This window comes from Apostichopus japonicus, chromosome 10 (genome assembly GCF_037975245.1).
Source record: "Apostichopus japonicus isolate 1M-3 chromosome 10, ASM3797524v1, whole genome shotgun sequence".
Taxonomy (NCBI): Eukaryota; Metazoa; Echinodermata; class Holothuroidea; order Aspidochirotida; family Stichopodidae; genus Apostichopus; species Apostichopus japonicus.
This window is the reverse complement of record NC_092570.1, coordinates 4481178-4507258: the sequence shown is the minus strand read 5'-3', so window position 1 is coordinate 4507258 and position 26081 is coordinate 4481178. Positions and strand designations below refer to the sequence as shown.

The window sequence follows — 26081 nt, the reverse complement described above, 5'->3', positions numbered from 1 at the left end:
CGAATGACAATATATTGTACACACTAAAAAATTGCGTTGACTAAAACGAATGACAGTGAATGACAGCACAGGGCGCCCCCTGGCGGAAATTTTCCCCAAAAATATATATCAGTTTCAAACATACCAATTAGCCAGCACCTAACCATTACTTCAGTTGTCTTTCTATGTAAATCTACAGAGGTAAATGTCAAAAGCACAGCACTCAAGCGCATTCTCACTCAAAAACTTTCCCTGTGGTTTAGGCTATCCGTAAATTACACCAAAACCCTGCAACCACGTAACATGCGATTTTCCTCAAATCATTTTTGCGCAGAAAACCAATAACCGCATTTACTCCACTCAATTAATCATTCTATCTCCACTCACCACCGTCCTTCGTTGTCATTCGTTGTCATTCGCTGTCATTCGCTGTCATTCGCGAATGATAATTAACCCTGTACAAAGTCAATTGTCATTCGGTCATTCACTGTCATTCGTTTTAGTTTATCCCATTTCGAGTAAGTTGGTTAAATGGGGTTGACTAATACGGTTTACATTCCACCGCGACAATTTCATGCCACGATTTCTTTCTACCTCAGGAAATCTTAGTTTCATAGAACTAAACAGTCAACACGATTGATTAAATTGAAACTTTATCGTTTGAAATTTGTTCCTAGTCGCAAAGAATTAAGTAACACTACAGTCATGATGGTATCGTGTCTTTCTCGAGCTTGCCTTTCCTCATAACCTAACACTATCCATTATGACGTCAGACGTCAGAAACAAGTTTGTACACGCAATTCAGATGTATCAATGGCATTTTAATGCATAGAGAAAGCTGCGAATGACAAATAAATTCCCATCCCTAGTAAAAAAAAAACAGATGATCAAAACATGTTGAAACCTTCACCACGTAATTCTCATGACCTTGGGCGGAGCCTTCTATGCCGGATGAATATCGTACATTTTAAAGTGTACTTTTAGTGTGGGTTGCAAAGGTTGTAACTTTCGTTATTCTGATACTGACACATAATTATATATCCCTCATTCCACCAAAGAGATCCATATATTTATGTTTACAACCATTTGGATGCATTTGACTACCTGTTTAATCCAATACATTTTATTCCCATATAGGGCATTTATAGTCAGGACGGCTCTTTCTGGTCTAAACTAAACAAATATATCCGGTAGTCATTGTCGGGTACAACTAATTATAAATACTATCATTCAGGTTTGGTATTGTCATGGCTGCACTGTGTTGAACATCAGTGCAACTGTATATGACAGTATAGTGCACCAATCTACTGAAAACAACACAGTAAAGTAACAATCAATAATAATAATAATGAAAAAGGGAACTACAACAAGTAAAGACATGTCTAGTTTGGGGTTGTTACCGCGTCAGAAAATTACATGGCGGAATATTGGCGCAAATGGCTTGCCAAGGTTTAATCAAAACATTTTACTGAACTAATTTTGCAAGATGGATGCTCCCGTCAGTTTGATATCTCCTTGGAGGAAAACGACCCTCCAACGTCTTCGAAGACGAAATGAGAAAGAAAAACATTTATCTAGTGTGATGGAATCTCGTAAGTCGTTCGGTATTCATTGTTTCACGAAATTATCTGTCATTAGTCAAATGAAATGCCGCAATTTTGTCGTTTCCTCAATGTAAGGCCTAACGTTAGGCCGAACACTAACATATTCTATTACAATATCAATGTAATAGAATACCATCCTACTTATACTACAGAACAGACGACAATGTTCAGCAGCTTATTAAGCGGATATCAACAGGACAAATAACAGACCATATCAATTACTTTCCCCTAAAATATACAATAAAAAGCCTCAATAAGTACAACCAATGTGAGTAGGTGTATGACTCATGGAGCTTATCCAAATTTTCTGTGGATCTGTACGGACAACTGTTCGATTTGAAGTAACCTCACAAAACCGAATTCATGAATCGTTATATTTGTTTTTGGGTGAAATTTCAAACAGAAGCAAACAAGATTAAAAATATCTATAACCAAAGGCATTGGAAATATTTTGTTGCACACTTTTAGTCAATATTATTACTTAGTTTGATGTATGTTACATACACTACCCCTAGTGTTAGTGAAAATCGACATTCCTCTGAGTCTGACACTTACGCTATTATTGGCTAGGATTTCAAGTGTAACACAGCATTGTGTGCAGATTTACACACAATAAATCTCTTGCCAATTGGAGATGGCGAATCCGGCGTTTTTCTTACAAGGCTTTAAGTTGGTTGGTATCAGGTCTGATTGAAAGAATTGATGAATGAATTACCAGTTTTATATCAATGGAAAGTTACAACTAATGCCCTTTGTAATGCTGCTTGAACGGAAGTAAACAATGCTTGTTTGTGGAAATTGTTACAGTAAAAAGGAGGGTGTTTCAAAAAGTGTTTGGTGTCATATTGACCTTTCATTTTCAATGGAGTGTGTGGACTCAAACTTTCCAAAGTATGTATCTTTGACCCCCCAAGTCCAGTAAGGTTAATAGCTTTTTGCAAAGAAATTTCACTGGAACAAGTTTGTCTGTCAAATACTGCTTGAACCACTGAAATCGGCAGTAAAATATTTAAGGTATCGCAGTGGGAAAATGTTCCCTGTGGGAATTGCACAGTGAGTTGCGCTAAGGAATTGAAATGAAACAACCAAATGCTGTATTGAAATGGAAATGTTTGGCAATTCTTAACTAGGAGTGATAATAATGTTTCTTGCTCAACTAGCCTGAGGCTACATATATCATTGGCACTAGTGGGACTAAGCCCTCAAGTAAAATGGCAGTGTTACCATGACTCTCCTCCTGTTGTGGTTCACATTAAAAGTCAATTTATAAATATTTGTCAAAGGAAGTGTCATTTGAAAAATGTTTTTGATGTAGTACTGTTTATAGGACATAGAAAGTATTACTATAAAGTAGCTTGATGAGACAAATTATGGTACACTAAAGACTTGAGCATTTATATAAACTAAAAGTTTTTACTCACACTCAGTGAATTCCTCACTTTATTACAACATCTATCTAGCTTCTGCAATGTGTTACCTACATATATATACAAGAGCAAGAAATGTTCATGATTCTGTTCAATTTGCAAGTTTATCAGTCCGAGGAAAACTTGATGAAAGGTGAAAAATCCAACATTTATAGAGAAATATTTATGAAATGTAGTGCGCTTCACTCTTGGCAGGAAGCAGAATGAAGCATGTAGGGATACAGCTTTATTTTGTCCTTGACATGTTAAAACAGTGTATGGATTGACATAATATTAATGAAAAGTTTTTATAATAATCACCAACAGGTGAGTTAGTCACGTTCCAAAGCAATATACATGCATAGGGCAATGAAAAGCCCAGCATAAAATTACCATTTTTTCCCTGTAGGATGATGAATTTTAGAGCAAAAATGGAATGCACATCCAATTTTAAAGGCCAAGTTGTTGTTTATTTTTCAGGTTAGCTGCAATATTGGTGTCACAGCATCTATATTGATAATTTTGAGTTATGTGCTAAAATTCTGTTAACCATGTCGGAACGCGGTTTGGGGCGAGTCTTCAATGCCTTTAACAGCATTCTGGTGAAAACTATACAAACATAAACTTTCTACACAGTAATAATTGTTTACCTACCTGACTTCAAAAGGTGGTCGTCACTGCTTGGCAGGTAGGGGTGCTCAGCTTGTTCATTTAACAGGAAGAACAATCATAGAGAGGACTAAAACAGGGGTACAGGGTAGCAACTAATCTGCCCAATCAGGAGATGGCAACATCCTTTCTTAACTTAAAGACTCGCCCTGCGTGCCGCCATCTGAAAAAGTTAACTTTCCGTTGATTGCAAGTGAAGTTTTTTCTTGTCTCTACAAAATGCAGACAATAATGAAACATGATACCTTGTTATCTTTTATCTAGACCTGAGATGTCCATCCCGGCTATGTACACTGTGTTGTGGGTATTGACAGTAGCTGCATGTATTGACTGTACACTAGTGTCTAATTACCGACGGTAGCAAGCTGTGTGTGTATTTTCTGGGATGGATGGTGGTGTCTAACATGTCTGTTACACCTTATTTGAAACTAGGTCAGATTACCGGCATGAGAGGTTTCTTTGTGCACGAGTCTTTAATGCCTTTAAAGAAACTGTTGCCACTGGTCAACTGGCACTGCTATGACATAATATGTTGACACTGCTTATTTAGTAGTAAATGCATATGTTGCCAAGGCTGGTGACTAGTCTACTGATGACAGAGCTAAAGAGAAACAATGAAAGGCTTGTTTTAGCACCATATTACTAATGAAACAAAAGGGGCCTTATTCCCCACAACTGCAGTGTTAGATTAATATTATTAGATTATATATTCCAACTTATCAAATTTTGTTTTCATTAAAACAATAAATTTGACTGTACAGGTAATAGAAATTTGTGAAGATAAAACTGATAGGTACATGTTTTTACCAATTTATGTGATAAATATGGTCAGTTTTAAGACATTCACACTATTTGATGTCAAATAATTTATCCAGGTGCATCTGAAAATAAGCAGATCAGAGCTTGGAGATCGGAGACTGTTGTAATTTCCATGTAGACCTGGGATGACATCGTGAATGACCTACAAGAAGCCAAAGACTTGGACGGATGCATTGACAGTTGATGCCATACATATAGACATTTCCCATATCCATTTGCTCTTCACCACAAGTGATATCATTGCCAGTCAATCCTAAGAAATTTGTCATTTTTCTGCCATCAATTTTACAGACGAAAGGATAAGCATTCAACTGGAACAGCAAGAAAAAGAAAATCAGAGTCTCCTTAATTTAGTGGACAATTTGAGGAAAGAAAAGTTGGAATTGCAGATAAGGGCTGATTCAGGGTAAGTGTGGAAACAATTTTTATATTTAACTTGTATTTTGGCAAATTGGGACACACCTTCTGTATGACAGCAGTATTTCATTATGTAATACTTTCTCTAATTTTGTTACTTTCAAATCGTTTCCAAAATTATGTTTTAGTTTCACTACTTAACTACAAATATAAATTGGCAAATACTGATGAGATAGTGTGAAATATTAATAACTGTTGCAATGTCTGCTGTATTATTTTATGGAATGGTGTATTCATGAAGCAATACTGTAAAATCATATCTTTGGGTTGATTGTAAAGATATTTTGATAGTCTGAAGATATATTTATAAAATAAATTGTCTGATCGAGTGTTTTCACCGTAAATACAGTAAAGTATCTCTCTTTTAACCTTGATATTTTCATTACGCATTCATTCTTCGTTTTATCCCTTGCTGTTCTCATAACTTTTGGAACATCCAGAATCGGTCCTGTCACTCAAACTAGCAACAAGGTGGGACCTGACTTGGAGAGAAAGGTTTTCAAGCTGCAAGAAGAATTGACTGATCTACATCGAAATAAAGGACAGGTAGCAATTATGCCATATTCGTTGTGTGAAAGGGGAGAAGAAGTGGATGGGGTTGGAGGGAGGGAGGGAGGGAGGGAGGGGTGGAGGTGTGGAGGAAGGAAGGAGTGAGGGATCAGGGAGTATATTTAGAACAACCTTTTCTTATCTCCTGATGAGGAATAGTCAACTTATGAACATTATCTCCTATGCTGATAAATAGTTTCAGTTGAAGTCTTTGTTTTAACCTAGTACTGTTAACGCTTGGTAATTTTCAGTAGATGTTTTTAGATATTAGTTGTGCATGTATACAGTTTGTACCTTTTCAGCCTTGATATATTGTTGAATATTTGGCGTCATTTTCATTGTAGTACATATATCTGACCTGTGTCAAAGATAGATCATATATTCTATTACTTCCTGTTCATTTCCTTAATCTGCGAGAGTCACAATGCCCACAATGTGGCAGAGTGTATATAACTGAGGTAACATAGCATTAACTATCCGAGTGACTTTATCTATATAGTGTAATCAACAGTTATCAACTGGCTAATCAGTCACAGGTTTCAATACTTTTATCTGAATGTGTATGATTTGATTAAATGAAGGTGTCGCATAAATGTGGTATGACAGAACTGAAATATGAAATTATTCATCAATATCTTTGAACTTTGTTTCTTTTATACCCTTAGTTCATTCTATTTCTATTTGGCCGCTCTGGTTTTAGAAGCCTGATTATATTGTTTTTATTTATTTATTTGTTTGCCACAAAAGTACAAAGTGGAGGAAGTCTTCCATAAAGCTTAAAAGCTTAACAGTGTGGAAGACTCCCCGAAGAAAGAAAAGAAAGAAAAGAAAAGAAAAGAAAAACAAAACAAAATATATATATGTGTGTGAATACATACATAGATATAAGTACAAATTATATGCATTCCATTGTGATGGTCTTTAAACAATGTTTTATTTTTTGGTACTCAGTGTACTATATAATCACACAATCGGTCACAAGGTACTCTTTTGACAAAACTTTGGCCACTTTGCAGATTGAGTGAATCCAAAAGTGCAAATGTTGCCTTTACAAAGTACTGTAATGCTTCATCAGTTATTCCTCTTTCACAAACCAACTTAAAAGATTGACAAAAACTTGACCTTCCTCTTTCTAGAACGCACAAACCATCATCGACCTCAACGAAAAGATTAAAGAGTATGAAAGACAATCTCAGGCGAAGGAAGCAGAGTAAGTTTTTTTGTTTGAAACTTAAAGACTTTAATACTGGGACAATTAAAAATTACAGTAATTGGAGTCTTTGTGTATTTAGCACTGCTAATCAACTCACATCCTATAAGCATAACTGAACTCTTTGTGTATTATATGATTATGTTTGCATTCTTAGATCAGAGCATCAGCTACTTCCCACTGTTGTAGCCTAACATTTATAATTTCGTTGTCTATTGGACATAGACCTCCTTCTCAACTGTGTTCAATTTTCATGTTGGGTCACCCACATCACAAGCTTTGTTATTTGAAGTTCATCAGTTTTTCCCCCAAATGTTAGTCTGTCTAACTTGTGCTTAAAACTTCCAATGTTTTTTTGTTCTTTTTAATGAGGTTCTTACTCCTCTTTGGATATGGTGACGATCCAGTTTAAAGTTTTGGAAATTGGTTGGTAGCAAAAGGCTGCAAGAATTGATACTAGGTGACTGTAGTTATCAGTTTCTAGCGTAATTTTGATGTTAATGACCGACGAACATGAAAGTGAAAACAAATGCAGAAATCGTTGTTGCGCCATCCTTCCTTTGTTATGTAATATGCCTGCCATGTTCAAGGTACAGTATGCAATCAGTAGAATTATCTCAATAGACCAGTAAATGGATAATGTCCAGACGCATTGATGTGTTAGTATATTGTGATATTTACTTAATTCCATTCTTACCTGCCCTCCTGTGCTCGCACTCTCCGATCCAAAGTTGGATTTAGTGATCTAGAGAAACACCGGCAAGTTAGATATTTTGCTTTGGAAATTTCATAGACAGGGCGCTGCAGCAATTTTTTCAGCTCTCAAATGGGCATCAAGGCAAGTTTCAAAAACTTTAAAGGGGCACCAAGGCATATCTTGCAAGGTATGAGAAAAAACCAAACTGACTTGACAGGAAGCAGGAACAATTCATAAGAGTTGCATTCATAAAACAACTCTGGGTTTCCCGCTACTACTTAATAGCTGTTTACTGGCAAAGATATTTGCTTGAGTTTCAGATGATTTTTGGAGCCCTGATTTAATTTAATATTGAAAGTTTTAATGATCTGGGTAATAAAGAGGGCATCAACAGCAACTTGATTCAAGGGGGGCACGGCAGTTGTTACTGTCGGTAACAGATAAGTTTTAACGCTATTGCAGCAAGGGGCACAGTGGGGGGGGGGGCACTGACAGCAATTTGTGATCTGCAATTTATAGTCTGCAATTTGTAAATCTGCAATTTATAGTCGGTGCTGTGAGTCAATTCCAGCCTTGTGGTCTCAGGCTGTAAATATTCACCCCACTCTGCTTTAGCTTTATGACAGTTGAGGAGTATGGAGGAGTGCAATAATTGTACCAGCGATAATAAGCTAAGTAGGTCAGAGTTCATTAACTAGTGTAGGAGACAGGTAAGGACCATCACTTGTAAATAAACAAACAGGTAAGGATTGGAATATCTGCATTTGCAACCGTCATCCAGTTTCTGGTTTTAAAGCTTAAATGAGAACGAAGGCCAGGTACAGGTTCTGTGTATTGTTTATAGGCTTTAGCTGAAGAGTACAAAGTTCTATGTACAGTCGAATGTTTTATGACTGTATGCGAAATGTTGAATTATGTTGACTGTTTTGATAGATTCCATACACATTGCTTTAACACAACATTGATATTTGTACCTTGTACTGTAAGCAATATTTTCCTGTCTGGCTAGCCCAACTACATTCTTCAAAACTATTAAAGAATTCATGTAGTTGGTAATCTGATTCTCAACATCCTAGAAAATGTAGTGTCATAGTGTAGCAATGGGGGAAGAATAATATCCTATTGTTTGTATTTTGGGGGAGGGGGATAGGGGCATTGTTGGAGGGGGGTGGGGTGTGGCTGGTGGAAACAGGCACTTAAGGTACCCTAAATAGTAAATGATGGCAATACATGTAACCTTATGTGAAAAGTTATGCTTTAACTCCCCCATTCCCCCCTACCCCTCCAACTTCCCTCTCCCTCCACCCTACCAGTAACTTGGTAGCTATTCCACATAATTTGTATTTTTTGTATCACTTTCACCAGACAAGCTCTGCCTACCCAGTCTCTGGGATGGTTATTAAGCATGTTACTATTTCAATGTCAATGTCATTTCAACTGTCATGATGGCTAAGACGTTGTTTTGCTTTATTTTTCATCTTTTTCACAACTTTCATGCGATCCTTGTTTTTTGTTCATTATCAATTATATGATGAACAGAACTTTTCCTGCAAAATAGTGACTGAAGTCGTTTTGTCATCCTTACCTTTAAAAGCAAACAAGTCAAATTCCCATATTGTTTTATCATAAAGACCTTTAAAGTTACTGTGCTTAATATTTTGATCAATTTTCAGTCTTAATTGTTTTCCTTTATCAAGTATTGTTTCTTTTTCACCATCAGATTTTTACAAATAGCTATTAAAGCCAACGCATATGAAGATGCGATTAAGAACCTAGAAAAAGCAATTCTTGAAAAAGAGCATGCTAATGAGGTGAGTAATACAGTACAACCCTACTCAAGTGTATGCAGTCTAATGCTGTTTCAAACCAAAGTAAGGCAGGAATATTACCTTTATGTGAAAGATAAACAAAATTGAAAAAATCTTGTATTTTCTATTATTTGTTCTATTGTTTGTTCCTGTATTTTCTATTAGCCTTTACATGGTTAACCCCTTTTCTCTCTAAAAGTATGGCAAAAGTTCTGAAAACTAGCTTAATTATTGCATTATTTTTGAGTTGAAGTTATAATAGTACTGGATAAATAATGAATTTAGAATTATGTCTGCCTTTTTTGTGTCTTTTTCTTTTATATATATAGAATGAGCGTATGAGCGTATAATTCAAGGAAACTACTTAGTGAAAATCTAAGTTTATTTAAGGGTGGGGGAGGGTTTTTTGGGTGGTGTGTGAAAGCAGATGGGTGTCTGGACAGGGTATGGGAAAATGAAGTACCGAGGGGTAAATAAGGGCTTAAAACAGTGGGATATATATATATATATATATATATATATATATATATACTGCACTGCTGCGATCATCGGGCAACTGAATTTTGCAAGCGTGACTAAATATTTCCTTTGGGGGGGGGTCAGGGGGTGTCTTTGAATGGTTGCCATGACGACATTTGGACACAAATTTTCGCTAGGCTTGTTGATTAAGTTGTAGCTTTTGTTGGCTATGCTTCTTATATTATGTTTATACATGTATATATCTATATGTATGTATATAAAAATTTATTTGACATGTATCTTACCAGGCTCTCAAGGATGAACAACAAACCCTACACTTGATGTGTAGTACCTTAGAAAACACCTTACGAAAAGTGCAAGAGGAAAACACAGAGTTGATAACAAGATGGATGCAGGATAAAGCTAGAGTTGCAGATGATATGAATAAAGGAAATGATGTCATACATCAGAAATTAGAGGAGAAACATCACAAAGAATGCAGGTGAGAATTTTTAGAGAACTTTGTTTGCTGTAAGGAGTCAGTTTACTCAAGGATCAAAAGGGGGTGATACCGTTTAACAGAAGACATGTTAAGAAAAGATGGAAAGGTAGCAAATGAGATTTGCAAACACTGAATGGCTTGGGTCACACTCTCTGATCAATACTAAATAAAAAAGTGCATCGCAGAGTTTGTACAACTCTGTAACAACTCAGATATAGAAAATAGATTGTGAAATATGATCTGGTTTAATGATAGGTGTTTATTTGTAGTAAGACTGTTTTGATATAGGGTCAGGTTCTAATCAAGGCATCTGAAATCTCAATTTCCCAAATTTTTTTGGCATTTCCTTATGTCAGTGATTACTGAGATCATTCGAAAACAGTGTGTTGAAAACCATCATCGTCTAAGCAATATTTGGAACTAACATCTACAAAGCTCTTACACAGCACTGGCTAACAAGGTTGTAGCAACTTGTAGCCTAGCTATGTAGGACATAATCATTTGAGTTAAACTGTTTCACACAAAATGCATCACTGGTCTGCCTCGATAAATCTCTCGTTTGATATTAATTCAGCCTTGCTGCAGCTGCTGCAGTATTTCTTGACACAAATCCCTGCAGTAACAAATAATAAATATATATAATATGTTCAAGCCGTAACATAGTGGAGGCTCCGCCTCCTCAGTTTTAGACTTGCTCAAGTCTGTGATCTACCACCCTGGTATTCAAGCTGTTGGACGCATTCTTTTTTCTTTTTTTTTCAAGTCGCCAGAAAAGTTTGAAAGGTCACCAAAAAATTTTTAAGGAAAAAAAGAAATTGCCGATATTCGAGAGGAAAAAAAGTAAAATATGTAGGTCAATTGCTTTAAATTTTATTTGCAACTAAGTACCACAATAAAGACAAACAATTTCTCAAATTAATGGGAGGGGGATACTTTCTCCCTATACACCCCTTTCCCAGGCTACAGCATCCCCCACCAGGATCACCAATATTATGAAAGTGAAAGTTTGGGCCACCAAGTCCAAAATTGTGAATACCATATGTCAAGTGAATGATCTCCCAAGCAGAGTGAAACTTTTCATAGCTTTGGGGAATCAGTTCATCTTAAGGATCCATGTATGAATTTTTCATTAATCTTATCTCTTTTTTTGTGTTTCTTTCTAGAATCCGTCCTATTCCTATAGTGAATCGACAAAGGTTTCATATATATCTGCTTCTTTGTATTTTGGTGCTAAAAAAAGGATCTAAAAAAATTTAAAATGCTGCACAATACTTTATTTACAGTAGTAAAACAGTAGTCATGTAATTGTTTATCCAAAAAGCCTTTTCAGTTATAAAGATATAAATATTTAAAAAGAATGATAAAAAAAAAGGTAGGTATTGACCTTTCTTGCTTTTTATCTAATTTGGGTATTTTTTTTCCCTGCCTTGATAGAACACATCTTTCTTCTGATTTTATCTTAAACATTACACATAGATTTATAAGTAATTTAATTTGGTATCTGTAGTAGTGAACATTGTCAATTGGTCAGTTTTGCTCTAAAAAAAATGTCTTTCTATGCCCCGGCTTCCATGTTCATTGGCAGAGAAAAACTTGGCTAATATCTTAGTTTGCTGTTTTGTGATTGATATATGTAAAAAACTTGATGGACATGTCAAAAAAGTAGAAAACGGCGACCAAACACAAAATGCTGCTTTAATGTTAGTACCACTCTATACCGTCCTCGCATATCATGCTGCAGAGCCCTGGTACTGACAGTATGAACAGTTTCTAACTTTTATTGGATAGAAACATGATATTCATACTGTTCCTACTGTTACTTGTGGCATGAAAACGTGTTTAAGAATATGTTGCAACTAGGTTAAACTATTGTTTGCGATAATGTTCACCTAATTCTAAGCCTTGGTAGGACTAAGTTTGCCAACTTACTGAGAAAAATGAAATGAGTCTTTGGTAGCACCTTTGTCGGTTCTATGATGGTCACCTTAAGATATGTTTTACACAAAGCTAGATTTGCACCTTAGAATATACTGACGGCAAATTGCAAAAATTATGTACAGCAAATCACATATTGATGCAAGTTGGATTAGTATCACCATGCGTAAGAAGTGTTCAGCTCAAATGTTTGTTCACAATTGTGAAAGTACTTGAAAAAGCTTCCCTTATTTGCTGTCCCTGGAGTCACACACTAATGAAGCTAAATGTGTTATAGCACTTGACAAAATGCAATTCTTGAAGTAGCACTCAGCATTGTGAACATATCTCACAAAGGATGGAGTGCAATGAACTCTGGGGGGAGGGGGGGGGTGGGGTGGGTGGCAAGAAATGGGAGCGGGAGAGAGGGAATATTGGATTAAGCTAAAAGTGAAATTTGTGGTCACTGTTGACAGAAATATGATACCTGAAATTATACTCAAGTGGTATGTTTTAATGCAAATCTAAGTTGCTTGCTCTGTACCAATGTGTAGCAAGTTATATTGAGTATATTTGGAAAAGTCGTATCAGGGTATACAACAGCTCATTTCAAATTTGTTTGTCAAATTTATTTTCTCACATGTACACAACAGTTAATGTAGGTGTCTGGGTATATATAAAAATAGATAGGTACATATGATGGACACTAGAGTATTAAGCAAAGGTTGTTCATCAAGCCAGTGACCACAAGTAACAAATTAAAATGAAGGAGAAACTGATATACTGTAACAAAAAAATTGAGTGGATTGACAAGAAATGTCATTTTTTATTTTCATTCATTGCATGCGGTTTTCAACTACACATAACATATATATATATATATATATATATATATACAGCATGGATCACTCGTTTTAATTAGTAGTAAGCCTAATTTACTCTACAACTTCGTCACATCATATCATATCACCCTTTTTTGTTTCCTCTCGGGAGGTTCTGACCTTTTTTTTTATTTTTGCTTGTCACCATAGTTCATTGGTTGCATGCATAATTATTGCAGTTGTGTGAAGTAAAAATTAGAAAAGGAAATTTGATCATTTGGAAGTTGATGAAAAACAGATGAAATGCAGGGCTGAATTAATGTTCCATAAGAAATAAGTACTTCTAAAGCAATAGCTTTGATTGTCCCAGACGAAATTTGGTCAATTTACCAAACCGACAATCCCTTTGGATATTGAGCTCCCGTTTAGATTATCACGCATTATGTCCTCGGCGCCAGGTTCAAATCTGAGCAGTTTTTTGTTCCTTTCCGGAGGCAGAAGGAATCGATGCGATGGTGATCGCGTTTGCATGCGTGTGTGTATGTGACACTGGCTGGTAAACACATGGTGGATTAACTCCTTACTCGGTATGTGGATCCATCTTATCGGGTGCAAGAACTTCAAAACCTTTCAATGGTCATTTAGGGTCAACAGAGGTCAAAGTCTGAAAACTTTGTAAACATGATAACTCAAGAAGTACATCCTTGTTGAACTTGATACTGGGAATGCAGATCCAGCTAAGTCAGTACAAGAACCCTATCGAAATTGGTTTAGGGCAAAGGTCATTCCCGGTCAACATAATTCAAAGTCTGTAAAACTTTGTAAACATGGTAACTCAAAAATTACATCTTTGTGACCTTCGTACGTAACCTTGGTAAGTGTAAGAACCCTGTCGAAGTTGGTAGAGGTCAAAGGTCACATGATATATGAGTATGAACCTTAACTGAACCTTTAAGAACATGATAGAGAAAAACAAGCTTACAATTTTTATTTCTTTTTTTTCTTCCTCTGTGATAGAAGCAGAACCACTTCCACATCATCTGTAACAGGTACAATCGCAATATCGCCATCTATCATGTCTCCAGGATCCCTGGGTGCTACAGGTGGCGGTGGTATATGCATAGGTGCTACTGTCCCTAGCAGGTACCAAGCATCCATAGTAAGTCGACTTCTTTACTGCTGTTTTCTGAACTAGGCTCTGCTGTGTGTCACCGTCTATTACAGCAATGCTGAATTTTTTTTCCCAACTAAAAAGCTAAAATGTTTATAATTGAAAGCAAAACTATACTTTCGTCTCTTGGTATTTTTATTTTTTTAATTTTTTTTTATTTGAATGCTTGTGAGTATATTTCCACAATATCTATAAGAGACCTTTTCATACAAACTTTGTAAGGAGATGCCATTTTAAGAGCTGGTACCCACACTGAGACAGTTAATTGGTTTAATCTTTTTTTTTTTTCTTTTTTTTTTATAATTCTAAAGTCTTGGAAAAACTTTTTGGAATCAAAGACCTTGAGGCCGAAAGTACTTCTGAAAACTTCTAGCAATTTTTAGCACACTAAACTTTTGGGCCAATACTGATGGTTTTGAAGGCTCTATGGCAACATAACTGTCAGTTCTTCAGTTAGATTTTGGTGAGGTGGGGGAAGTGGGGGGGTGGGTGTGGGGTAGGTGGTTGCAGGTCATAAAAGCAACCTTTGAAAAGCAAACTGGCAATGTGGTTGTATTTATCAGGTTCTCTACATCTCTCTGTCTTTCGTGGTTTAGGATGCTCACGATAGTGAGGTGAATACTGTCCGGTTCTGTCCATCGGGAAACGTATTTGTCACAGCAGGAAATGACAGGAAGGTGAAGGTGTGGACTATTTCAGCAGGTAAGCATGGAGGGCCATTTTATGGGCTTAAAGTGACATATATCCCTTGGCAGCCAGTGTAACAACACACTTATCTTAATAAGAGAACAAAATGGGTTCTGTAGTGTTATTTGAAAATCTCACCTCAATATCTAGTCCCTCAATATGTTTGATTGGATGTCACCATATTTTGACAGGCTATACCCTGGAATCTTCCAGGGAGTGGACAATTAGGTGGTCTGTTTTTCAAAAGCTTTGCAGGCTACAGTTGGTGATTTGTACCCAATCCTTGGGCTTCAAAGGGATGTAGCTTTTTAGGAGACAAAATTCAGAACCATCTAAACTGCTAAACAAAATTTGAGTAATAAATTATTTCCATTTTCTCCTGTGACATATATGGGAAAAATTTACATGATATGGGATATAATAGTTCTTCTTGCACATTTTCCACCTATTTAATTGAAACATCCTATCACAAGTAGGCCTTTAATATACAACCCCCTATACAACCCCCCCCCCTCTCCCTGTCTTGTCATACATTCTGTGAAATCCACTGTTTGAGTTAATTCATGGTTGTGTAAAAACATAATTCCTATATTATAAGGGCTTGCGGACTGCATAATTCAGGTTTTGAAAGGCCTCTCACTTTTTGACAAAGTGGCAACACTATGACACAAACTGTGAAATCTTCCAAACGAAGCAATGTTTTGTAAACATTCTATAGGAGATGTTTAACGCAAGCAACCCTGTCATTTAAGGGTAAACATGTTATTCCGATTGGCTTCTCCATTAGTATTATAACCCTGGAAAATATCACAGTTGTAACATGGTTGCACTTGTTGGGTATGATCAGATAACTTAGTTGGAAATAACTGCTGATTGAAAAATGTTACAAAGCCTGTTTTCTCATGATAGAAGAAAAATATTCAAGTCCTCCTCTGTGACATCACAGATAATGTACTTTCTTCACCCCTATGTGAAATAAACATACCCTAGAATACTCCATGTCAGTACAATACTGAAAGCTACAAAGACAGGAATTGGTGCAACATCTTGTAGAACTTGTTTTTTTTCTATTTTCTTTCTTCCTTTTTTCCTTCGTCTTCCTTTTATGAGAGCGTGGTATCTTGTTAGTCGACCTCATAAAGTGTCAGCCAGATACCAAAGACTTTATACTTGATATATTTTGGAACATTCAAGACTTTCTTTCCCTTCAACTTTTTTAATGAGATTTTGGTATCCTGTTTATGTCTACCATAAGATTTCTTATAAAGCAAGGATGTGCCCAGAAATTCCTGAGTGCCGGGTATACTGATCGTCGTCCTGGGGGAGGTGTCCCCCTCCCCTTTGAGAAATTTTTCAATTTTTGAAGGTGCTCAGATGCCAAATGCTGGCACTTGTGTAGCTTTTTAAGCACATACACAAGTACTAGTTTTGCTAACAATTTACATTTTTTTAATTTTTTTTAGTGAAATATATTACGTACCTGGTAAAAGTTATTAGTTTGTTTCAAAGAGATTTTTACAAGGGACCGATTGAGAGCCGTAAGTTATGTTTCTCACATGCGTAACTGATGCATTATTAGTCTGTATGATTTTGGCATAGGCTAGGCCCAATTTATGTTGAATATGTTGTTAGGAATGTCGGGATTTTAGATGAAAATAGTGCTGGGTGGGATTCACGATTTTTTAAGACAGTGCTGGGCGGTAATTTTTAGTGCTGGGTGGGGCCGCCCAGCGTGGGCACATCCCTGTAAAGTGTCCGCCAGATATCCAAGACATTCTCCTATACATATATATATATATTTGAGAGCCTTTAAGACCACATAATCCTATTGTATTGATTATTCTTCAGGTCAGTTTAACAACAGGGGAACTCTTTTAGGCAGCAATGCTGGTGTCACCTGCATAGATTTTGATGTCCAAGAACAGTACGTACTCGGTGCCTCAAATGATTTTGCAATCAGAGTCTGGGGTATGCACGACCATCGACTCAAGGTGAGCTCTCACATTCTCCAGGCTCCTTTTTTTTGGAGTTTTCCTTTAAGTATGTTGATTTTTGTTCAAAACAACTATTTGTAATTAGCAACATAGCATTTCCTGCAAACACATGCTACCCAAATCAGTTGTTGCATTATTAAATAGTCCTACAATAATCGTTTTAAGCATTTGTGAAAGTCAGTTAAACATTGAGGAGAGACTGTCTTTGTGTGTTTTCTATGTTATTTCCTTATATGCCAGACTTACCTAGTCCTCACACATTAGAAACATGTATGACTATTATAACCAGCCATTCTTTTTTGTTCTCTAGTGTTTGGCAATTGTACCAACCCACTAAGTATATATTGTTTATAGTTGATGGTACAATAAAAATACCAACCCACTAAGTATATGTAGTTTATAGTTGATAGTACAATAAAAATACCAACCCACTAAGTATATATTGTTCATAGTTGATGGTACAAAAAAAATACCAACCCACTAAGTATATATTGTTCATAGTTGGTGGTACAAAGAAAAAGGTTGATTAGAATGCTGTTCTGCTCAGTTCATGTTCACCATAAAAACATCAGAACAGGTAAAAAGATTGTCAGAAAATTATGAGTGCCATACAACTAGTTTTTTTCTAGAACTGGTCGAAGAATTACTGAAAGCTGTGATGAAAGTGTTTTGAAGCTTGGTTAGCAATTTTTTTGTCACCATATCACCCCTTTTGGTTTCCATAAGATTAGTACAGTCTGCCTAAAGGCATCTTTGATTTTGATTTACAGCACACATTAACTGGGCATAGTGGCAAGGTATTGGCTGCTAGATTCCTCAGTGATCCTAATATGATTGTCTCTGGAAGTCACGACAGAACTCTGAAAATATGGGACTTGAGGAATAGAGCATGTAAGTAATGATAGCTGGGTGCATAGCCATCTTTCTTTGTGTGAGGGAGAAGAGGGGGCGGCATATTGATTCAAGTGAGATCTATTGTTTCAGCCAAGGGGTGACATAATTCAGTCTTCCCCTTTCCCTTCCATCCCCCTCTTTCTCATCTCTCCTTTCCCCCTCTACGTCTTCCTCCCACTTTCTACCCACTCCCTCTTTTTCCTCTTCTCTTCTCTTTCCTTCCCCTTCCCACCATCTCTCTTTCCAGTCTCTTACCATCTTCTCCTCTCTTCCCCTCTCTTTCCCTCTCTTTCCCTCTCCTCTCCTTCCCCTCTCCTCCTCTCCATATCCTCTCTCCCTCCACCTCCCCTCTCTCCACCTTCATCCCCTCTCTCCCTCCACCCCTGTCTCCCTCTTTGTCCCAACTCCCTCTAACTCCACGTCTCCCCTCTCTCTCCCTATCCTCTCCCTCCCCTATCTTCTCCCTCCCACCTCCTCTCCCCTGTTTCTCTCTTCCCCATTTCCTCTCCATATTGCTCTCCCTCCCCTTGCTGCTCTTCCAATCCTCTCCAGTTGTACCCTGAACTAGTTTTAACCAAATAATGATTCATCACTCATATGAATCATTGAATACCAGGAAAGTCTTTAAATCCATTGAATGTATTACATCCACCCAGGTCTTTCAGTCAGTTTCCTCACAGGAAATCTGGCACATGGGCTAAATATTGATGTACATGTTGAAAGCAATAGGAATTAATCAAAGAAGTCAATGAACTGTCTCCTACTTTTAGGTCATTGTTGCTTTTGAGTTTTGTTCATGGCAATCATTTTCAGCTTACTAAAGAGTTAATAATTGCCAGAAAACTATTGTGTCAAACTTATTTAGTGGCCACAATTTATACATCCTCCCCCAATGAACTTTTTGTTATTTCATGATGCTCACTGAAATTTGTTATCAACTTTTTCAGGTTTCATCTATTTTTAGACCTTTTGGGGTTTTTATGTTTTATATTTATATTTTTTTTTAAGGAAGGGAAAGTACATGATTGTGAAGTTTTACAAAGGTAGCAAGGACAGTTTTTATTAACAATATATTATTGCTAAATAGTTAAGTGTACTCAGTAAAGTTCACAGAGCTATAGAACTTTCAAATTTTTCAAACGGTAGGATTGTAGATGATAACTTTGCAATGTTCAAAGAACAAAGGCTCGTTCAGATGACAACAATAAATGTAATTACTCTGATCAAGCTCTGTGGTTCAATATGTAACTCCATCAATTTCTTCGATCAGAGTTTGTCAGAACGAGATCTAAAACTTGTCAAGGCTTTTGAGTCAGAGCTAGCTCAAAGTAAGGAGAATTTCCATAACATTGCAAATATGATGAAGTAGTCTACTGTCATATTCTGATCAAATAATTTGTGAAAAATGCCTCAGAATTAAAAAATATCACGTTGCCTTCTTTCATTGTTTGAACATTGGCTGTCTTGTAGATCTAAATCGGGTCGGAAAAGGTAGTGACAATTTTACAGTCAGACGCTTCAAACGCAGTATTTATATCAGTGCAGCTTAATATGAATACCATGGTATTGTATTGTAATTTAGATCCTCCTACAAGCAGGAACTCGCGAAGAAGCCATCATCAGCTTATCAAAGCCGCAAGCTGACCGGAGTCAGTCTCATAGATTCATATTTTAACGTCCATGATTATGAACTGTCAGTTGTCAACAACTCTGTAACTGGACGACATACATTAATGTTGGAGTGACTCGAACTCGGGACCTTATGATTGAAAGGCACCGGCGTTAACCACTGAGCTAACACTCCCTCAAAGCTACAATTTCAAAGCTACAATTGAAGTTACCTTAATATTCTGCCATAGAAAATCACCATTATGATAGCTGCATGTGTGATCTGATATATGCAACATTATCAGTAGAACTTTGACAAAATATTATGAACTCAAGAAGTATGCCACTTCTGTCAACCAATCCTTCATTTAAATTTGAGTAAGCTGTACAGACCAATATGCATTCATCAGCATTTGGATATTATGGGTTAAAGAAAGCTAGATTAATTTGCATATTATTGCATATGCATTAGTATTTAAATCCAATGGTACATTAGATGATGTGTGATAAAGCAATCACTTGGAATAGTAGTTCATCCAAACACCTTTCCTTGTTTCAGGTATAAAAACTATTTTTGCCGGATCAAGCTGCAACGATCTCGTCACGACGGATGGTGCTGGAACGAATATAATCAGCGGTCACTTTGACAAGAGGATACGTTTCTGGGATATAAGGTGGATTCGATATGTGACATTTTCAACTAATTCAGTACTTCAATAGTTATTAAGATGTTTAGAACTGAAATAATTCAATCTTGCAATTTTGTAAAGCTATGCATGATGTAATCACAGTTTACATATCATTTCAATTCAGTGAGAAAGTGTCATAAAAATGTTAGATTAGTGTAAAGTGACAGACACCACAAGGAATGGGGCGGGGGGCCATAAAACCATCAAGCGGTTGTTTATCTTTTTTTCCTTCCTTTTTTTGTTCCACAAGCAATCCGTGTGTTTCCATTCTTAAAACAAGTCAAAACTTGACTTAGAAATGTAAGCCACCAGCTGTGAAGTTTCAGCTATTGAACAGTCATGTGATTTCCGGTAGCACATCGTGATAAAACTGGCTTCCAAACTGATTCTTCCCCTCTGAGTTTATCCGTATCGTTAATAAACGATTGCTTTTTGTTTGTTTTTATTTCAGGTCTGATAAAGGTACCAGTGACATCTTATTACAGGGAAAGATTACATCGTTAGACTTGTCCCAACAAGACAGAACTCTCTTGTTGTGCTGCACCAAAGATGACGCCTTGCAGCTGATTGACCTAAGAATGAACAAAATACTCATGTCATGCTCGTGAGTATTATCGAATGCACCCCCGCCTCCCCCCGCCCCCTGTCTTTGGAATTATATTTGCCTTTAAACATAATCTTCAACATAACAAGGTACATAGAAGATGATTTCTTAGCTTAATTAGCATGCATGCATGCATTCCTTATATACGACCAAAGTTTGGTTAAACACCACTAGATTTGGTAGTAAAATTGAATTAAACTACAGATACTTGCCTACCGGGCCCTCCTCAAATTTTGAGAAATTTGGGATTTCACCCCCTGCAATGAATGTGGTCAAACTTGCATACAATTTGAAATTTTACTTGCAGCGATTTCAAGAGATGACAAAATACGTCATTGCAACATATAACTATTGAAGAAATAACATGTTCAAAATTTATGTGGAGGGTGGGGAAGGGAAGACTGGTTTGAAACTGACATTTTGAGATTCAGTAAGATTTGATTGGTTAGGGCACATCTGTGTGACAGGGATTAATCCATTGGCACAGTCCTAATGGAAATTTCTTACGTTTTCTACACAAACATTTCTATTTGACTTTTCCAGAAACCACAAATGAAACAAATGTACCGTCTACAGATTTGAAAGTCAGCCCACAACCACATTGACCAAATTGTGATACTTCTGTTTCCTAATTTGGCAATTTCTTTGTTTTACTCAAGGAAGTAATAGATTAGCTTGACTTTACATGGCTCATTCAACGAGTTACCTTCATTCAATCATAAATTGGCAGTTGGCGTGCAAATAGATCAGTGTCATATTGTAGATGATTATATTTCAGATCGTTATTATTTTGTCTATTGTTTCCCCTGCAGAGCGGATGGGTTTAAAGTCCTCTTTGATTGGACTAGAGCAGCTCTGAGTCCAGATGGGACCTACGCCACCGCTGGCTCTCAAGACGGTAGAGTCTACACCTGGAATGTACAGAGTGGAGCATTAGAGAATGCATTGCAAGAACATGAGTAAGCAATATCAACAGTATCAATATCCTTCTTTGTTTATAGCCTAAACTTTAGCAAAGTCAAAGAGTTGCATGATTTTGCCAATCTGATGAAAAAGTAACTCTGCCGAGTTTGTACACAAACAGGCCTTTCAGAGACTGTTATGTCTATGATTTCAGTTTGCACACGTCCTGTCGGAACCGCAGAACAGCTTATTTCTGGTTTATGATCTGTTCTACTGATTATACCTGTGATAACTTATGATTCCTGTCTCTTGATCCTTCTCATTTTAACGATCCTTATATGTTTTAATTTCGGGATATATCTCGTCTCTTACCTGTCTCCATGCAACATATACACTCTCCAATTTACCTTAGCCCACTCAAAGTGGTAACAATTCTTTAGCAGTGTATCCCCGGGGACTTGCCCCACTTCAGAGTCAAGCTGTCAACACCCACGACCCCCATCCCTCCTACCAATCTACCAAGTTCCAGTGTGGTTTCTAACATCCACAAGGGTCATATCTCCATTCGTCGGTGGACTGCAATGTGGCATAACTTTGTTTCCCATCTGTTATCCATACTTCAGATCACTTGTTTATTCCTCGGGTGATTTCTTGCCACTTGTTGTTTGTTATCGTTCCTTCGGATATGATTATTACAGTTTGTTTGATTTATCTCACTTTTGTTAGTTAACTTTTGTGGGATTATACTGTATAATTCATTTCTTGGGGCAAAATTCTTCAGATCTGGTAGTTAACTCTATTATGACTTGTCATTTACTGCCATTCCTTTTTGTAACGACTCCTAGAGCTTTTGTTTTAACGACTCCTCGATCTCCTTTAACGACTCTTAGATCTTAATGCATTCTGTGTATGTCTCTTTTATCAGATAATTTCATTTGTGGTATAACTTGACTTCTTACCCATACTTAGAGATCCTGTGATTGCTGTCACGTGGCACCCAAACGGAAACCAACTTCTAAGCTGTGACCGTCAGAAGAGAGTCATCCTCTGGAACTGAAGCCACAGACAAGTTAATAAGGGGGTAAGGGATGATGATGATGATGACGATGATGATGTTGATGATCCTTAGAGAACATACCATTTTCTGAGCAGAAGATCGGCGACAGAGAGGAAAAAGAAGGTCAAAAAAAAAGTGTCTTTCCTTCGATGTTTTCAGCTGTTACTTACTGACTCAGCCTCAAAAGGTCATGCTAGACTTGCATATCTTAGTGTTTGGCGACATCAGACAATGCAATCTACTCGTGACTTGGTTGAGATAAATGATTGATGATGATGATGATGATGATGATGATGGTGATGATGATGATGATGATGATGATAATGATTATAGTGATGATGGGGATGATCATGTAAGAGACATTAATGCTGGTGACGGCGATGGTGTTGACGAAGATGGTGGTGTTGAGGTGATGGCTCTCAATGTATTCCAAAGTCAGAGTGAAATAAAAAATGTTTCACTTCAAAATGAAATTTAAAAAAATGTTTCACTTTACACCAACATTTTTCAAACAGTCAAATTTACCTTTCCAGAGGCCACAGAAACTAGGCTAGACTCAAAAAATGGCATCAAAGTAGTTGTTGTTTGCCAGGATTTAATCAGGATTTTCTTATTTTGTGGGAGGGGAAGGAGTGGGCAGGGGTGTGCTGGCAAAAATTTTGAAGTTGCCATCGTTGCTTTGGGTTTTAAAAACTGGTATCATGAAAGAGGCTAAATGTGAGGACATTTTGATGCAAATCAGTTCTTTTTTAATGCAAATCAGTTCTGATGCAAATCAGAGCAAATCAGCTCTTCTTTTTCTTTTTTTTTGGTGCTTTGGCCCATTACATTACAAGTATATACTAGCCTTATCAAGGAAGGAATGGAAGATAACAGAGGAAGAATCCATAAAGAGACACTTTTATATCACAGAAAACAATATCTTTTACAAAAACACTTTTTTTCAAAGCATTGAACATTTTTGCACAGCACATGATGGAAAGTATTGAAGTAGGCTGAATTCTACAAATATTAAATAGTTCGTTTTCATATTTTTACACACGAGAAAAACTTGCAATTGAGGAGCCCGTTATTGGGAACTTTATCGGCAGAGTAAAACAGGTCCAGAAACAGAAGGTACATGAAAGAATCTGCTAGAATATTTGGAAAATGACATTTTTAGATCCCATGAAGTGGTCACATGAAAATCATTGTTTTGAAGAGCTCTTCATTTATACACAGCTAAAATAATTTCAGTGTAATACACAAGTCAAATGGCTGTGACAAAATTATTGTTATTATTGCAATCAAAGCACCTTGCGTGTTTTGTCCTAGTTTGCAGCATATCTTAACAAGTTTATTGAATATCCGTTTACATTTACAACGGCTACGTATTACTTCGAATATTGTAAAGTTCAGGATTATGTCTAGAGCTACTGCTACTTAGATAAGTACTGTTTCTAAAATGGAATTTTTGATAACAATTTTCCTTTTTTTCTTTGATACTTTTCTGTTTCATCCTCTCTGTTGACATAACAAAACTATGGTATCAAGTTCTCTACCTTTTACAGAAACTAATGCAAGTTAAACAATGCTCAAGAATGAATCATGCATTTATAAATATGACATTGGTGATACTGTCGTATAACATTTCTCTTTAAATTATTACAACTTGTTCTTTTCTATTCATGTCAGATGGAAGACATATTTGTACTTCCGACATTCTTTTTTTTTATATAAATTTTTGGGTTTTTTTTATACAATTTTCTTAAATCGTTTTCCATCTCTGAGTAGTATCAACTTACTAATTAGTTCTGTTTTTATTTATTGGTTTTTAATGAAGACAAATGATTTGAGAGCTGGTATCCTTGACAAGTTTGAGAAAGGAGGAAGGCCAGTTTACAGGGGCGTAGCCAGGATTTTCAAAGTTGTAGGCACGACTATCTGAGCGGTGCACCACCATCGGTTGGCGCGGAGCGTACAAGAAAAGTTTTGGTTTTTACAAACCCTCCAGATGGCCGGAAACGGCCCTTCCCGAGTGTTCATTCTGGTTCCCTGGCCTCTTGCTAACTTGAGACACCTCATTCAATATCACTTTGAAACCCCAAAAACAAACGAGTTAAAATATAAATATAGAATTATGGGTGTTTTAAAAAAAAGATAACTTGGCCAAAAAAAGTGTAGGCCCAGGCCTACAGTGCTACATACTGGCTACGCCCCTGGTTTAGTTATGGACAGAAATAAAAATCAACAATATTACCTAATCCATTAAAAACAAATAACTAGCTTCAAATTACATTGAAGGATATACTGTCCCAGGTAATTTGAGACATTTTGGCAGACAGAAAAATGCTATCAGTCCAGGGATGTAGTGATATACGACTTCTAATTTCTGAGAAATGGCCTTTCAAAATTATGAGGTTTATTAACTGAAAGTGGTTGGTCTAAGTATGTCTAACACACACACACACAACTAGTAGGGCCAGTTCCTAGAAAAAGCAGTACAAAACTCATTAAAAAAAAACGTACGAAGTTTGTGGCCTCAAAATAAGATCTTTACAATGTGTTACAAATTTGTCAGTGACAAATGGTGTTGAAGGACATCCAAGTGAGTTCTGTTATTTATATAAAGGTCAAAGAACATGTTTTGGTTGAGTTAGTAGAATTCTTTGAAACAATGGATTAACATTTAAGATGTGCCATGAGGAACTAAGGGTCATCCTAACTTTGAGCCTTAAAAAGGAGCATCCCCATAGATTTAGCATACTTTCAAAATGTGACTAACTTGAAAAACTGCAATGGCTATTAGAAGCATTTACTGGCACTCAAAAAAAAGAATCATTTTTCCAGGACTATGAGAAGAAAAATTAAATCGCTTCATGAAGTCACCCTTTTTGGGAAAGTAAATTCTTTTAAATCGAAAGTAGGTACCTTAAAACTCTGAAAATAAAAAATTCCTGGAATTTTTTAGAGTCTAGGATTTTATTCTTTATCATGATCAGACAAGAAAGGATATACAATTTAAAAGTAGCCTATTAAAAGCTCTAGTATAATCTTAATATTGTTTAAGTAGTATTTCAATTACTAGAATTAGAAAGGGAAAAAAAACATCTTCCCTCCCCTCATATTTTATTATTTTATACACTGAAGCGATTTGATTTCTATTCCATGGGACCACTTTAAACTACATACCTTGAGAACAATTTTTGTGCATTAGACTTTGTCTACATTAATAGACTTATGAAAATGAAATGACTTTCTAACGGTCATTTTCTCCAGCCAGTTTCAGCTTTGATTAATCTAAGGTAATTTTTGTGAACTGATAACATTTGCTGAATTTCGTACATTCTGTGAAACCCAAAGATATATGTGTTCTTCTCAAAACATCCCAGACAAGTACCTATATAGTTTTAGACAGATATAACTGGCCATAAATGGTGTGAAAGCGACTGTTCGCAAGCTACCGGTTTTTTGGTGGGGGGGGGGGGGGGGTTAAGACTTAGTGGCTCGCAGGATTGTTGCCAGACTTCCGAAAATTAATCTACGTTTTGAAGCTTGCCATAGGGAGATCGATAAATGTGTAACATGAGATCCAAAATCCAAGCTAGTTTTCTTGCGTTCCATTGTGAGTGGGCAGGGGG

General features: G+C 36.6%; 1 protein-coding gene across 2 annotated transcripts; it reads left to right on the top strand.

The window, feature by feature from the left end:
- Positions 1-1417: 1417 nt before the first annotated feature.
- LOC139975320 (autophagy-related protein 16-like) lies at positions 1418-25538 on the top strand. Of its 2 annotated transcripts, XM_071983161.1 has the most exons (15): positions 1418-1571; positions 4769-4883; positions 5335-5440; positions 6580-6653; positions 9071-9161; positions 9926-10119; positions 11283-11315; positions 13872-14013; positions 14622-14727; positions 16561-16703; positions 17477-17597; positions 19768-19882; positions 20349-20501; positions 21314-21460; positions 22374-25538. In XM_071983161.1, exons 1-15 carry the CDS (start codon positions 1466-1468, stop codon positions 22459-22461), a joined length of 1734 nt encoding a protein of 577 aa, XP_071839262.1. In that variant the 5' UTR covers positions 1418-1465; the 3' UTR covers positions 22462-25538. The 2 variants fall into 2 exon arrangements, with proteins under 2 accessions (XP_071839262.1, XP_071839263.1); XM_071983162.1 differs by lacking the exon at positions 11283-11315.
- Positions 25539-26081: the final 543 nt, after the last annotated feature.